The sequence below is a fragment of the Trachypithecus francoisi genome, unplaced genomic scaffold, assembly GCF_009764315.1.
Source record: "Trachypithecus francoisi isolate TF-2019V2 unplaced genomic scaffold, Tfra_2.0 Lachesis_group4, whole genome shotgun sequence".
In the NCBI taxonomy this organism is placed as follows: domain Eukaryota; kingdom Metazoa; phylum Chordata; class Mammalia; order Primates; family Cercopithecidae; genus Trachypithecus; species Trachypithecus francoisi.
The window spans coordinates 74541234-74557687 of NW_022681469.1; the positions used below are offsets into that span (position 1 = coordinate 74541234).

The following is a 16454-nucleotide window of genomic DNA, read 5'->3' on the forward strand; positions in this document are numbered from 1 at the left end:
TGCTTTTTGTGCATTTCTTGCATACGGACACCCCATTCCTTACCCAAAAGTATTTCAGTTGCAAAGTGCCAGTCTTGGACTTAGAAAACCTAAGATCCAATCCCAGTGACTGTGTGATCATGAGTAAGTCATGTTATCTTTCTGATTTCCTCTTCTTTCTGTAAAGAAGACAATCATATCTTACAGAAGAGTCCGAGTGTGCAATAAGATAATGCCTTTGGAAATATACCACACAGTAAAGGCTGTGGAAATGCTTACAATCTTTCCTGGGACTTAATAGGTGCTCACGAAAGGTTTTGTTGTTTCCTAAGTCAGTACGACTACAGCCACAAATCTTTAATTTCAAGTTACCAGTTTCACTTGACAGTATCATCAGAGATCACTCTGTCACAGCAAAATAGAACCCACCATTATTCTTCTAAACAGATTTAGTCTTCACAAAGGAATGACACAGATATCAACATCATCTATAACGCTTAACCATATTTCAATTTTTGGCTTGAGATTTCTGTTAAGGAAAGATGCTGTATCACTTTTATTAAAAAAATCACAGCATCTAACATAGTTGTTATCGCTTTCTACAAGAATATTACAGTTTATGAAAGTTCAGGCTAGCACTATAAATTCTTAAAATTAAGAAGGATAAAAAGAAAGTGCAGAGAGGATAAAGGAATAGTTAAGAGGTGATGCAATTTCATTTCCTCTCCATGTCTAGGGGACATCTCCTGGAAAATGCACAAGAATTTCAAGAATTGAAATAAGAGATTTACTGTTTTAAATTCATATATAAACATAAACTTAAAATATAGATTTAATAAAGACTCTATTACTTAAATTTCCAATTAAAATGTTTGGGGTTTTATTTTTGCCGAGAGTGCCATTTTAGTATATAAAACATCAGAAATACACAACCACTCTAAGTGTTACCTAATAGAATGTTTCTGGCGACAGCGATTCGGGTGTGACGCGAGCGTGGCCGCTCCCGATGCGCTCGTGCCGCCCCCGCCGTGCTCCTAGGCAGCCGTTGGCAGCCGTTGCTCGGCCGGTTTTGGTAGGCCCGGGCCGCCGCCAGGCCTCCGCCCGAGCCCGCACCCGTTATGGACGACTACGCAGATCTTTCAAATACCCAGCTGACCGCCTTGCTGCGCCGGTACAACATCCCGCACGGGCCTGTAGTAGGATCAACTCGTAGGCTTTACGAGCAGATGATCTTCGAGTACGAGACCCAGAGGCGGCGGCTCTCGCCCTCCAGCTCGTCCGCTGCCTCCTCTTATCGCTTCTCTGACTTGAATTCGACGTCAGGGGATTCAGATATGTATGATCTTCCCAAGAAAGAGGACGCCTTACTCTACCAGAGCAAGGGCTACAATGACGACTACTATGAAGAGAGCTACTTCACTACCAGGACTTATGGGGAGCCCGAGTCTCCGGGCCCGTCCAGGGGCTTCCACCAGTCTGTAACTTCACTCCCAGATGCTGACACTTTCCACCAACAGGTGGGTGATGACGATCTTTTGTCGTCTTCTGAAGAGGAGTGCAAGGATAGGGGACGCCCCATGTATGGCCAGGACAGTGCCTACCAGAGCATCACGCACTACAGCCCTGTTTCAGCCTCCGGGAGCCCCCTGGACGTGTCCTATTATCCTACATCCTCCTCCACCTCTTCCTCGTCCTCCGCATCATCTTCCTCTTCATGGCTCACCCACTGTGCCATCTGGCCTGAAAACCATGCTCCTGAGGCTGGGCGGGGCCAGGATCACCAGGTCCCGCTCTGGGGCCAGCTGCTGCTTTTCCTGGTCTTTGTGATGATGGTCTTCTTCATTTACTACTTCATGCAGGCTGAGGAAGGCAACCCTTTCCAGAGGGAGCTGTGAGGGTCTGGGCTTAGCAGTGGGGGTGGGGGTGGTGTGTGGGGGCAGGGGCAGGGGCTTTTATGTGTTCTTGCTTGGGGGGCGCTGGGCCTAGCCCAGAGTAGTGCTTGCTCCCCCTGCCTTGTCCCACCAGGGAGGCAGCATAATAAACTTCTATTATTGCTAAGTGTAAACCAATCTTATTTGAAACTCAAATTCAAATTGCGTTTCAATTTCATGTAATTCTAGTGCTCCCTTCCCTCCACAGTGGCAAGCAAACATTATTCAAATGTATTTAATTGTTTAAATTGAGTATTGCATTGAAAAGAAAGAAACAGATAACCAAATACCTCATGTTCTCACTTATACACAGGAGCTAAACATCAAAAACACATGGACATAAAGATGAAAACAATAGACACTGAGGACCACTAGAAGGGAAAGTGGGGGTGAGGGCTGAAAATTTTACTGTTGGATACTATGCTCACTACTTGGATGGCAGGATCATTTGTATCCCAAATCTCAGCATCACACAATATACCCATGCAACTAACCTGCACATATACCCCCAGAATCTAAAATAAAAGAATTACCAAATAAAATAAAATAATTTTTTGGAAGATGTTATAAAAAGTGGTATGCCCAATAGAAGCATAATTATTGAGCTAAAAACTTCATTTTACAGACAAGGCAATTGAGCCCTAAAAAAGTAATATGACTTGCCCAAGGTCATACAACTAGATAGCAAAAAAGAAGGAACTGGATCCCAGATTCCTGACTCTTCTGTGCCTCCCAAACCTTCCCTTTTATAACTAGCCATATATGTGTATTTGCGCCTTGGTGATTATTAACCTCATTACCTCATTCCTTCAGAAGAAACTAATTTTAGATTATTTTTCTATATATTTCTTCTAACTATCTCTCTTTCTAGAATGAAGACAGTTTTTATATTAGAATCTAATCCAAATATTCTTGAAGGATTTCAAAAGTCAATATGACATTAACACTTTCAAAAAGACAATCTCTCGGTTTTTCGGGCGGAGCAAGATGGCCGAATAGGAACAGCTCCAGTCTCCAACTCCCAGCGGGAGTGACACAGAAGACCGGTGATTTCTGCATTTTCAACTGAGGTACTGGGGTCATCTCACTAGGGAGTGCCGGACAATCGGTGCTGGTCAGCTGCTGCAGCCTGACCAGCGTAAGCTGAAGCAGGGCGAGGCATCGCCTCACCTGGAAGCGCAAGGGGGAAAGAAATCCGTTTTCCTAGCCAGGGGAACTGAGACACACAACACCTGGAAAATCGGGTAACTCCCACCCCAATACTGCGCTTTAAGGAAACAGGCACACCAGGAGAATATATCCCACACCTGGCCGGGAGGGTCCCACGCCTACGGAGCCTCCCTCACTGCTAACACAGCAGTCTGCGGCGATCTATCCGCAAGGCAGCAGCGAGGCTGGGGGAGGGGCGCCCGCCATTGCTGAGGCTTAAGTAGGTAAACAAAGCAGCTGGGAAGCTCGAACTGGGTGGAGCTCACAGCAGCTCAAGGAAACCTGCCTGTCTCTGTAGACTCCACCTCTGGGGACAGCCCACAGCTGAGGTCCAATAGGGAAAGCAGCGGGGGCCGGTGCAGAGGCGAACGACTCTGTCTGACAGCTTTGGGGAGAGCCGTGGATCTCCCAACGCGGAGGTTGAGATCCGAGAACGGACAGACTGCCTGCTCAGGTGGGTCCCTGACCCCTGAGTAGCCTAGCTGGGAGACATCCCCCACTAGGGGCAGTCTGATACCCCACACCTCACAGGGTGGAGTCATCCCTGAGAGGAAACTTCCAAAGGAAGAATCAGACAGGTACACTCGCTGTTCAGCAATATTCTATCTTCGGCAACCTCTGCTGCTGATACCCAGGCAAACAGGGTCTGGAGTGGACCTCAAGCAATCTCCAACAGACCAACAGACAGTCCTTCTGACTGTCAGACGGAAAACTATCAAACAGGAAGGACACCTACACCAAAACCCCATCAGTACGTCACCATCATCAAAGACCAGAGACAGATAAAACCACAAAGATGGGGAAGAAGCAGGGCAGAAAAGCTGGAAATTCAAAAAATAAGAGCGCATCTCCCCCTGCAAAGGAGCGCAGCCCATCGCCAGCAACGGATCAAAGCTGGTCAGAGAATGACTTTGACGAGATGAGAGAAGAAGGCTTCAGCCCATCAAACTTCTCAGAGCTAAAGGAGGAATTACGTACCCAGCGCAAAGAAACTAAAAATCTTGAAAAAAGAGTGGAAGAATTGACAGCTAGACTAATTAATGCAGAGAAGATCATAAACGAAATGACAGAGATGAAAACCATGACACGAGAAATACGTGACAAATGCACAAGCTTCAGTAACCGACTCGATCAACTGGAAGAAAGAGTATCAGCGATTGAGGATCAAATGAATGAAATGAAGCGAGAAGAGAAACCAAAAGAAAAAAGAAGAAAAAGAAATGAACAAAGCCTGCAAGAAGTATGGGATTATGTAAAAAGACCAAATCTACGTCTGATTGGGGTGCCTGAAAGTGAGGGGGAAAATGGAACCAAGTTGGAAAACACTCTTCAGGATATCATCCAGGAGAACTTCCCCAACCTAGTAGGGCAGGCCAACATTCAAATTCAGGAAATACAGAGAACACCACAAAGATACTCCTCCAGAAGAGCAACTCCAAGACACATAATTGCCCGATTCACCAAAGTTGAAATGAAGGAAAAAATCTTAAGGGCAGCCAGAGAGAAAGGTCGGGTTACCCACAAAGGGAAGCCCATCAGACTAACAGCAGATCTCTCGGCAGAAACTCTACAAGCCAGAAGAGAGTGGGGGCCAATATTCAACGTTCTTAAAGAAAAGAATTTTCAACCCAGAATTTCATATCCAGCCAAACTAAGTTTCATCAGTGAAGGAGAAATAAAATCCTTTACAGATAAGCAAATGCTTAGAGATTTTGTCACCACCAGGCCTGCCTTACAAGAGACCCTGAAGGAAGCACTAAACATGGAAAGGAACAACCGGTACCAGCCATTGCAAAAACATGCCAAAATGTAAAGACCATCGAGGCTAGGAAGAAACTGCATCAACTAACGAGCAAAATAACCAGTTAATATCATAATGACAGGATCAAGTTCACACATAACAATATTAACCTTAAATGTAATGGACTAAATGCTCCAATTAAAAGACACAGACTGGCAAACTGGATAAAGAGTCAAGACCCATCAGTCTGCTGTATTCAGGAGACCCATCTCACATGCAGAGACATACATAGGCTCAAAATAAAGGGATGGAGGAAGATCTACCAAGCAAATGGAGAACAAAAAAAGCAGGGGTTGCAATCCTAGTCTCTGATAAAACAGACTTTAAACCATCAAAGATCAAAAGAGACAAAGAAGGCCATTACATAATGGTAAAGGGATCAATTCAACAGGAAGAGCTAACTCTCCTAAATATATATGCACCCAATACAGGAGCACCCAGATTCATAAAGCAAGTCCTTAGAGACCTACAAAGAGACTTAGACTCCCATACAATAATAATGGGAGATTTCAACACTCCACTGTCAACATTAGACAGATCAACAAGACAGAAAGTTAACAAGGATATCCAGGAATTGAACTCATCTCTGCACCAAGCGGACCTAATAGACATCTATAGAACTCTCCACCCCAAATCAACAGAATATACATTCTTCTCAGCACCACATCGCACTTATTCCAAAATTGACCACATAATTGGAAGTAAAGCACTCCTCAGCAAATGTACAACAACAGAAATTATAACAAACTGTCTCTCAGACCACAGTGCAATCAAACTAGAACTCAGGACTAAGAAACTCAATCAAAACTGCTCAACTACATGGAAACTGAACAACCTGCTCCTGAATGACTACTGGGTACATAACGAAATTAAGGCAGAAATAAAGATGTTCTTTGAAACCAATGAGAACAAAGATACAACATACCAGAATCTCTGGGACACATTTAAAGCAGTGTGTAGAGGGAAATTTATAGCACTAAATGCCCACAAGAGAAAGAAGGAAAGATCTAAAATTGACACTTTAACATCACAATTAAAAGAACTAGAGAGGCAAGAGCAAACACATTCAAAATCTAGCAGAAGGCAAGAAATAACTAAGATCAGAGCAGAACTGAAGGAGATAGAGTCACAAAAAACCCTCCAAAAAATCAATGAATCCAGGAGTTGGTTTTTTGAAAAGATCAACAAAATTGACAGACCGCTAGCAAGACTAATAAAGAAGAAAAGAGAGAGGAATCAAATAGACGCAATAAAAAATGATAAAGGGGATATCACCACCGACCCCACAGAAATACAAACAACCATCAGAGAATACTATAAATGCCTCTACGCAAATCAACTAGAAAATCTAGAAGAAATGGATAATTTCCTGGACACTTACACTCTCCCAAGACTGAACCAGGAAGAAGTTGAATCCCTGAATAGACCAATAGCAGGCTCTGAAATTGAGGCAACAATTAATAGCCTACCCACGAAAAAAAGTCCAGGACCAGATGGATTCACAGCTGAATTCTACCAGAGGTACAAGGAGGAGCTGGTACCATTCCTTCTGAAACTATTCCAATCAATAGAAAAAGAGGGAATCCTCCCTAACTCTTTTTATGAGGCCAACATCATCCTGATACCAAAGCCTGGCAGAGACACAACAAAAAAAGAGAATTTTAGACCAATATCCCTGATGAACATCGATGCAAAAATTCTCAATAAAATACTGGCAAACTGGATTCAGCAGCACATCAAAAAGCTTATCCACCATGATCAAGTGGGCTTCATCCCTGGGATGCAAGGCTGGTTCAACATTCGCAAATCAATAAACGTAATCCAGCATATAAACAGAACCAAAGACAAGAACCACATGATTATCTCAATAGATGCAGAAAAGGCTTTTGACAAAATTCAACAGCCCTTCATGCTAAAAACGCTCAATAAATTCAGTATTGATGGAACGTACCTCAAAATAATAAGAGCTATTTATGACAAACCCACAGCTAATATCATACTGAATGGGCAAAAACTGGAAGAATTCCCTTTGAAAACTGGCACAAGACAGGGATGTCCTCTCTCACCACTCCTATTCAACATAGTGTTGGAAGTTCTGGCTAGGGCAATCAGGCAAGAGAAAGAAATCAAGGGTATCCAGTTAGGAAAAGAAGAAGTCAAATTGTCCCTGTTTGCAGATGACATGATTGTATATTTAGAAAACCCCATCGTCTCAGCCCAAAATCTCCTTAAGCTGATAAGCAACTTCAGCAAAGTCTCAGGATACAAAATTAATGTGCAAAAATCACAAGCATTCTTATACACCAGTAACAGACAAGCAGAGAGCCAAATCAGGAATCAACTTCCATTCACAATTGCTTCAAAGAGAATAAAATACCTAGGAATCCAGCTTACAAGGGATGTAAAGGACCTCTTCAAGGAGAACTACAAACCACTGCTCAGTGAAATCAAAGAGGACACAAACAAATGGAAGAACATACCATGCTCATGGATAGGAAGAATCAATATCGTGAAAATGGCCATACTGCCCAAGGTTATTTATAGATTCAATGCCATCCCCATCAAGCTACCAATGACTTTCTTCACAGAATTGGAAAAAACTGCTTTAAAGTTCATATGGAACCAAAAAAGAGCCCGCATTGCCAAGACAATCCTAAGTCAAAAGGACAAAGCTGGAGGCGTCACGCTACCTGACTTCAAACTATACTACAAGGCTACAGTAACCAAAACAGCATGGTACTGGTACCAAAACAGAGATATAGACCAATGGAACAGAACAGAGTCCTCAGAAATAATACCACACATCTACAGCCATCTGATCTTTGACAAACCTGAGAGAAACAAGAAATGGGGAAAGGATTCCCTATTTAATAAATGGTGCTGGGAAAATTGGCTAGCCATAAGTAGAAAGCTGAAACTGGATCCTTTCCTTACCCCTTATACGAAAATTAATTCAAGATGGATTAGAGACTTAAATGTTAGACCTAATACCATAAAAACCCTAGAAGAAAATCTAGGTAGTACCATTCAGGACATAGGCATGGGCAAGGACTTCATGTCTAAAACACCAAAAGCAACGGCAGCAAAAGCCAAAATTGACAAATGGGATCTAATTAAACTAAAGAGCTTTCGCACAGCAAAAGAAACTACCATCAGAGTGAACAGGCAACCTACAGAATGGGAGAAAATTTTTGCAACCTACTCATCTGACAAAGGGCTAATATCCAGAATCTACAAAGAACTCAAACAAATATACAAGAAAAAAACAAACAACCCCATCAAAAAGTGGGGAAAGGATATGAACAGACATTTCTCAAAAGAAGACATCATACAGCCAACAGACACATGAAAAAATGCTCGTCATCACTCGCCATCAGAGAAATGCAAATCAAAACCACAATGAGATACCATCTCACACCAGTTAGAATGGCAATCATTAAGAAGTCAGGAAACAACAGGTGTTGGAGAGGATGTGGAGAAATAGGAACACTTTTACACTGTTGGTGGGATTGTAAACTAGTTCAACCATTATGGAAAACAGTATGGCGATTCCTCAAGGATCTAGAACTAGATGTACCATATGACCCAGCCATCCCACTACTGGGTATATACCCAAAGGATTATAAATTACTCTACTACAAAGACACATGCACACGTATGTTTATTGCGGCACTATTCACAATAGCAAAGACTTGGAATCAACCCAAATGTCCATCTGTGACAGACTGGATTAAGAAAATGTGGCACATATACACCATGGAATACTATGCAGCCATCAAAAAGGATGAGTTTGCGTCCTTTGTAGGGACATGGATGCAGCTGGAAACCATCATTCTTAGCAAACTATCACAAGAAGAGAAAACCAAACACCGCATGTTCTCACTCATAGGTGGGAACTGAACAATGAGATCACTTGGACTCGGGAAGGGGAACATCACACACTGGGGCCTATCATGGGGAGGGGGGAGGAGGAGGGATTGCATTGGGGCTTATACATGATATAAACGTTATGCACATGTACCCTAGAACTTAAAGTATAATAAAAAATAAAAAATAAAAAATAAAAATAAAAAATAAAAAATAAAAAATAAAAAAAGAGACAATCTCTCAAGAGGATAGTGAGGATAGCAGTCTTTAAACTGCTGTGCTTTCAAACAAAAAGCTATTTTGCATACTTAAAAAGCATCCAAAGCATCCTGGCCGGGGGCGGTGGCTCAAGCCTGTAATCCCAGCACTTTGGGAGGCCGAGACGGGCAGATCACAAGGTCAGGAGATCGACACCATCCTGGCTAACACGGTGAAACCCCGTCTCTACTAAAAAATACAAAAAACTAGCCGGGTGAGGTGGCGGGCGCCTGTAGTCCCAGCTACTCGGGAGGCTGAGGCAGGAGAATGGCGTGAACCCGGGAGGCGGAGCTCGCAGTGAGCTGAGATCCGGCCACTGCACTCCAGCCTGGGCTACAGAGCGAGACTCCATCTCAAAAAAAAAAAAAAAAATCTTTCATTTTCTCATCTTTAGAGCTCAATACTTTAAAAAACAACTCATTAATTATTTCTTACCTCTTGCATCGTTAGAAAAGAAGCAAAACATAAACACTCAAAAATTAAGTCATTTGCCAAAGGCTGTACAGGAATTCACCAACTAAGTACACTGACTCTGAAAGGTTTTGGTATGAAATTCCACATATTGTACCACTAATGATAACTTCTGTTCCAGGCATAGTGACTCATATCTGTAATCCCAGCATTTGGGGAGGCCAAGGAGGGAGTATCACTTGAGGCCAGGAGTTTGAGACAAGCCTGGGCAACATAGTGAGACCCTATCTCTACCAGAAACTTCTTTAAAAATTAGCCAAATGTGGTAGCACATTCCTGTTGTCCCAGCTACTCAGGAGGCTGACATGGAAGGATTGCTTGAGCCCAGGAGGTGACCCAGGATTGAGCCACTTCACTACAGCCTGTGTGACACAGCAAGAATCTATTTCTCAAAATAATTCCCACAAAACTAGCATTCATTGAAGTTATGCCGTGCTCTATGCACCATGATATGGCTTTTGTATGCATTAACTTATTCCATGATAATCAAAATGTTAGTAGGTAATATTATTGTCCTTATTTTAGAGATGAGGAAGATGAATTTTAGAGATATTAAGTAACTTTTCCAAGGTGACACACCAGAATGAATACACCCAATTTCTGGCAAAGATGTCATGTCTGTCTTACAAAGTATTACCACATCAGAGTAAGGAAAAGATCTTGCTTGACTCCAGCACTGAAATCGTGAACAAAATGGGTTCTGAGGTTTTCATGGTGGATTGCTGTAGGTACATTTATTTTTCTGGGGCATAGTGAATCTATTTTTTTTTTAATGTATTTGAGCTACTTCGTGAAAGTAAATTAGAAATTAGCCTTTAATGTTAGCAGTCAGGATGGTGGTTTCCAGTAGAAAGGAAGGAGTGGTGATGACTTGAAGGGGAGCTCAAGGGTGACATTTAGTGCTGATTGCTTACATCTTGTTGTAAGGGATCATAATACAGTTGTGTTTACTTTGTGAAAATTTGTTATGCTGGACACTTATGATTCATACAGTTTTCTTTGTTTATGTCACATATCATTAAAGTTCATATTAAAATTACTCTTTGAAAATATCTAAAAACATATTTGAAATAAGTATACTAAATACCTCTAAAAAAAACTGATTACACTTACCAGCTGTGAAACAGGTGAGGCAGGGTAACAGAGCCTATGCTTATAGATTTTGAAGATGATAGATCTTGTTCATTTCCATCCCAATTCAGGATTTCTAAGCCTCAACATACTTGCCTATAAAAATAAAGGTACTGGCCAGGTGCGGTGGCTCACCTGTAATCCCAGCACTTTGGGAGGCTGAGGCAGTTGGATCACTTGGGATCACGAGTTTGAGACCAGCCTGGCCAACATGGTGAAATCCCGTCTCTACTAAAAATAAAAAAATTAGGCCAGGCGCGGTGGCTCAAACCTGTAATCCCAGCACTTTGGGAGGCCGAGACGGGCGGATCACGAGGTCAGGAGATCGAGACCATCCTGGCTAATACGGTGAAACCCCGTCTCTACAAAAAAATACAAAAAAAATAGCCGGGCGAGGTGGCGGGCGCCTGTAGTCCCAGCTACTCGGGAGGCTGAGGCAGGAGAATGGCGTAAACCCGGGAGGCGGAGCTTGCAGTGAGCTGAGATCCGGCCACTGCACTCCAGCCTGGGCGACAGAGCGAGACTCCGTCTCAAAAAAAATAAATAAATAAATAAATAATAAAAAATAAAAAAATTAGATGGTCATAGTGGCGTGCATCTGTAATACCAGCTACGTGGGTGGCTGAGGCAGGAGAATTGCTTGAAACCAGGAGGTGGAGGTTGCAGTGAGCCGAGATTGTTCCACTGCACTGCAGACTGGACAATACAGTGAGACTGTCTCAAAAATAAATAAATATTTTTTAATGAAGGTACTGAGATCAATGAGATCTATTATAGTATTAGCTTTGTCTTTGTTACTTCATCCTCCACGGAAGGTTTCTGTGTGCCTTGTATGTTAGTGTAAAAAACAGATAATAAGATGGAATTAAATATGTAATCAGTTTATTGGGGGAAACATCAGAGGAGGCTTGGAAAGATTCCCCACTGCAATGCAAGTGTGAATTTTGTGAAGGTGAGAGGGCAGAGTTCATGGAAACAGATTATGCTTTAAAAGAACCAGGTCTGGGGAGAATGAGATTTTTAAAAAGAATTCCATTTTGATATAATGAGCCTGAGGTATTTTTTAGACATCAGTTTTGCACTGTCATAGAGAAATATGGGTCTGAGGTGTGCTAAAGTTGGACATTTGTGAGTCATCTGCATATAGGCAGTAATGGAAGTCAGAGACATGAAGAGAAAGCATAAGATCATGATACTGAAGAAAAAACAGCCTCAAGCACTGAGGAATTCTGGCATTTAATGTCAAAAGAAAGAAGGAGAAGCTCACAAAGATAAGTCAGTAAAGAGATAGGAACAAAGCAGAAAAAGATCGTGTTCAGGAAGTCAACAAGAGTAAGAAATGATCCACAATGACAAATGCCACAGGAAGGTCAAGTAAGAGGAGATCTAGAAATGCCCATTGGATTCAGAGACGCAGCAGCTATGGTTGATCTAGCAAGAATAATTACAGTTCAGTGATGCGTACAAGCCAATTCCCCTATATAATGGTGGAGATAGGGGTGGGGCAGGAAGGGAGACAGAGGTGGAGATGGCGTACAAATCTAAAATGCAACTGAATGTGTTAGTGTGAGGGAGGATGCAAACAGCTCCTCTATTAAATAAGAGGAAAGGAGAATAAATTATATACAGATGTAGGCAGTTATGTATATTTGGAAAAAGGAAGATGAGATATCCCAATCTCATATAATAGTTGCTATATTCTCTTGAAAATATCATCTCTGAGAGCAATGAAAAAGGTAGAAAAGTTGGAGGACTATGAAGAACAGAGAGTTTTAAAAAGTCTTTTCAGAAAATGGGAGTGGGAGTTGAACAAAACATACAGCAATGTAAAAGGTCCATTTGCTGTTGTTGACTGTACATTTAGAGTAGATCCAATGTCACCTTGCACTGTTGGATGCAATCACAGGAAGTGCAGATCACTGGGTTAATCTGGTACTGACCTTATTTCTACAATGAAACATAAGGAGACATGTGACATGTTTCATTGAAGGCAATGAAAAGCCAAAGGCGAATGCATTAATGATAGTAGACATGGTGTTCCTGAAATAATAGTGTGTGGACTCATGGTTGAGTAGTGAAGTTAATAAAGGAAAGGAATAATGGGTTGAGAGAACACAGGGAATCCTGGAGGGAACCCCAGTACCTGAGCTTTTTGACCTCCAAGATTAAACAATTCTTACAAAACCAATCAATTTGATTCTCAAGAAAAAGCTTGTTATACTTCTTACAGTCAAAAAATTAGCTACATTTCTGTTGGCAAATACAACCAAAAAACCTCCCTTGCCTTCAAGTTTGTGTTCTAGGGAAGTCATATTAACAATACTCATTAGAGAGAAGTACTATCTAATAGAAATATAATATGAGCCATACATATAATTTTTAATTTTCTAGTAGTCACACTAAAAGAAGTAAAAATAAACATATAGGTTTGTGAGATTTAAGAAAAAACAGGATTAAACTTATACTAAAAAGTAATCTTGTTTATCTGAAAATTTATCCTATTGTCATCATTTCTGATGAGCATGTCTGTTTTCCCTAAATTCTCTCAGGGTGTTTATAGTTTTCCAAAGTGAAACCACCTGGAAATTATTTACTTCATGGTAGAGACCCAGAAGAAGAGTAATGGCAGGCAGAAAGCTCACACACACAAAAAAAGAAGGTTGAAGCTGTCCTTTACCTTGGGGAGAGAAAAATCTGTCTGACTGCAATACAGTCATTTTTTCTTGCCATTCTTTTTATCTGCTGAAACTGTGCTTTCCTAGAGCATTCATCAAGCAGCTCTTTTTGGTTAGCAGAGAAAGCCCTGTATGCATTCTAACTTTGCAATATAATCCATCTTGGAGAAAGGAAAATATAATGAAAAAGGAGAAGGAGATAATTCTCATATTGATATTTACATTTCCCAGAGCATACAAAATCATCATTTAAAATTAACTGCTCACTAGACCAACATCTCACTGAGAAAATGCTGTTTCATTCAGAGAGGAGATTGATCTGGAGCCCCTTTGAAATGGAGACACTATTTTAATTACTATTCTTTCTTTCCTCCCCAAATGAACCCCCTTTAATGGTTCCATTTGTAAAAAGTTCTCTTCCTTTGTATTTTTAGTCTGCTGAAGTTTAGAACTCATTATATCATTTTTAATTAGTAAAGAGGTTACAAGTTCTGACCTGCCAAAACAATAATTTCTTTCCAGTCTATAAATGGATGTTTTTCCAATAACAATTACGGAACCAATTTCTAAAGTTTGAATCTACCTGTAGTCGTAAGGTTACTGCCCCAGTTTGCAGGGGAGGATGGTATAAAAATTGTAATGATCTTACAGTGGTTGGGTAATGTTTGAACATTGGAAAGATGACAGCCGAAATATACTACTGTTAAATCAAGGTTAGCCTAAAGCTGCCTCCTTTCACATTTTAGGTTTGGCCTAAAGGTTTCTCTGTACATCGTGAACTATAACAAGTGGAGGTGTAAACAGACCATAGCCTGCTCTTGTGCCTGTCACCGAGTTTGGTCCAATCAAATGTAGCCAACTGCTCAAACTGTGTTCAAATAAGACAAACGACAACTGTAACCAATCCAGCTGTTTCTGTACCTCACTTCTGTTTTCTGCCCCTCACTTTCCTTTTTCTGTCCATAAATCTTCTTCCACCACATGGCTGCGCTGGAGTCTCTGAGCCTACTCTGACTCGGGAGGCTGCCTGATTCGTGAATCGTTCCTTGCTCAATTAAATTCTTTTAAATCGAATTCGGCTGAAATTTTTCTTTTAACACTATCCACTGGTACTTTATTGAGGCATGGAGTCAGAAGCAATAAAAAGAAAAGAGAGGTCACCATTTAGAATCATTTATTTCCACTACTTATCATTACCAAGAATCAACAAGTTCTGAGTTCTTGAATATACTCAGCACATAAGCACAACTTTTCTCATCCCTTTCTTTTCCTCCTTACTTTCCCAAACCAGTATAAACAATCCTACAGAAACATAACATGACCTAGGATAGAATTAGGATTATGACTGGAAAATATTCAATTGTCCTTTACCCTAAAAATGATCATTACTAGTTCTCTTAGAGGTACAAAATTGTTAGGATACAATTCTTTGTGGGTCTCACATTTCTGCACATTTTTCAAGAGAAACACCAATTACTTTTTTATTTTAGGCTATATTTGAAAAGCCTTAGAAGAAAGAAATGGTATATCCCTCTGGAACAAAGGGCAGGCATGCTTCTCATCCAGTAAAACAGAGATGATGCCTCCCTGCAAGCAAATAAAGGAAAACTTACCACCAAGTGTAAAATATTTGGGTTCCCTAAATTCAGTTTTCCTCTCCTGGAATCCAACCCACTGCATGTGCAAATGTCATTTGGCCCGTTTTTACATCACTCTATAGGGCTCAGAGAAGTATCAAAAAAATGTTTACTCTGACCGATACTCTTACTGTAAATAATAAACAATCCTTTGTCTCTGACCCAGGATTCTTGTGTTTTCTATTAGTATTCATGAAACTGTGGAAAGTTTCATGTGGCAGGCTTACTTGTTAGTTTGCAAGCAGGATAAAATCTCCAACCCTCCATTGTTCTTCATAAGAATCAGCAACAGAAAAATGCATAAAGTTACAGACTTTTACCACTCAAATGCCTATGTCTGAAATAGACCTTCAAGCTGAGGCTGGAAATGGTCAGAAAGTGAAGGCTTTCTGGGGAAGTTTCTCAACTGGTTGCAGTACACTGGTGTACTGTTAACTCTTCATCATTGTAGAGTATCAACTCAATGTGCAAAATGTATTTTTGCTGCACTGAGGAGCTGTACCACCATCATCATATACATCAGATAAGATGCTGAGTTGACCCGATCATGCTGTATGATATAGAATACACCTTTTTGAGGGTAAGAGATGAGAGGTTAAACTCAATTCAGCATGAAAGGAAAGCTGAGCATTTACTGCTACATGGGAGGATCTCGCTTCATTCATATAAAAGTGTTGACAGAACATTCAAAAACTTGACTCAAACAGGGTCTAAAGCTGAGCGGTGACTAGCTGGAAAGTGTGGTAACTTCAGGAAGTTTTTTTACTTTTCCAAATTTTTTCCTTTCTTTAAACCTGCTATTCACCTTTTCATCTTTTCAAGTGTGCTTTCCCCCAATCTAGAATTCAAAAAATGTGCCAAAAACACACCAATAATGCAAACCACAGATATGCAATGTCCACAGCTATGGATTGAGTTGAGGTTGACAATCACAGTAACTGCAAGAAAATCCTCTATGAGGTTGATTCTCACAGGAATTTATAGGTCAATCCAGGGTCTAAACTCAGAGCTGAGCAGATTAGATAGTATCTACTTGGTGTCAAAATTTTATAGTGAGAAAAACCTTCTCTGCCCTTTAAGTTCCTCTTTAATCCTCAAAACTAACTCAACCTAGGTACTATATGAAAAGATTCAAAGATGTATCCTTCTTGAGTTTACCCTAGACCTCAAATATAAAACATTACTAGTCACACCTAAGGGGTAAGAGATACATGGAGAGAGAGATTCAGTTCATGAGTCCCTGCCAGACAGAAGCCTCCAGGAGAAGGTCTTGACCTCTGGAGAGAAATGCCAAGATAGGAGAGGAATTCCACAGACCACAAACAAGAAGTGGCATTGTGCAGGAAGAACCAAGGACAAGTCAGTTTGACAGAGCCTATCTCCGGCCTGGGCTATGAAGGATGTGGTGAACACTAAAGTGAGTGAGCTCCTTTAATGCAAGTAAGAACACATTGCCACCATCAGACATTTAGGTTTCCTCCCTAATAGCAAGATT

At 41.0% G+C, this 16454-nt stretch overlaps 1 protein-coding gene across 1 annotated transcript; it reads left to right on the forward strand.

Annotated features, from left to right (window-relative positions):
- Nucleotides 1-1000: 1000 nt before the first annotated feature.
- Nucleotides 1001-2828, forward strand: LOC117072507 (emerin-like). The gene has a single exon (XM_033192756.1). The coding sequence runs from the start codon at nucleotides 1098-1100 to the stop codon at nucleotides 1872-1874; it is 777 nt and encodes a 258-aa protein (XP_033048647.1). The 5' UTR covers nucleotides 1001-1097; the 3' UTR covers nucleotides 1875-2828.
- The last annotated feature ends 13626 nt before the right edge of the window (nucleotides 2829-16454 follow it).

Bases quoted from the DNA above. Each gene is read 5' to 3' on its own strand.
- LOC117072507 (XM_033192756.1), top strand. From the start codon at position 1,098: ATGGACGACTACGCAGATCTTTCAAATACCCAGCTGACCGCCTTGCTG.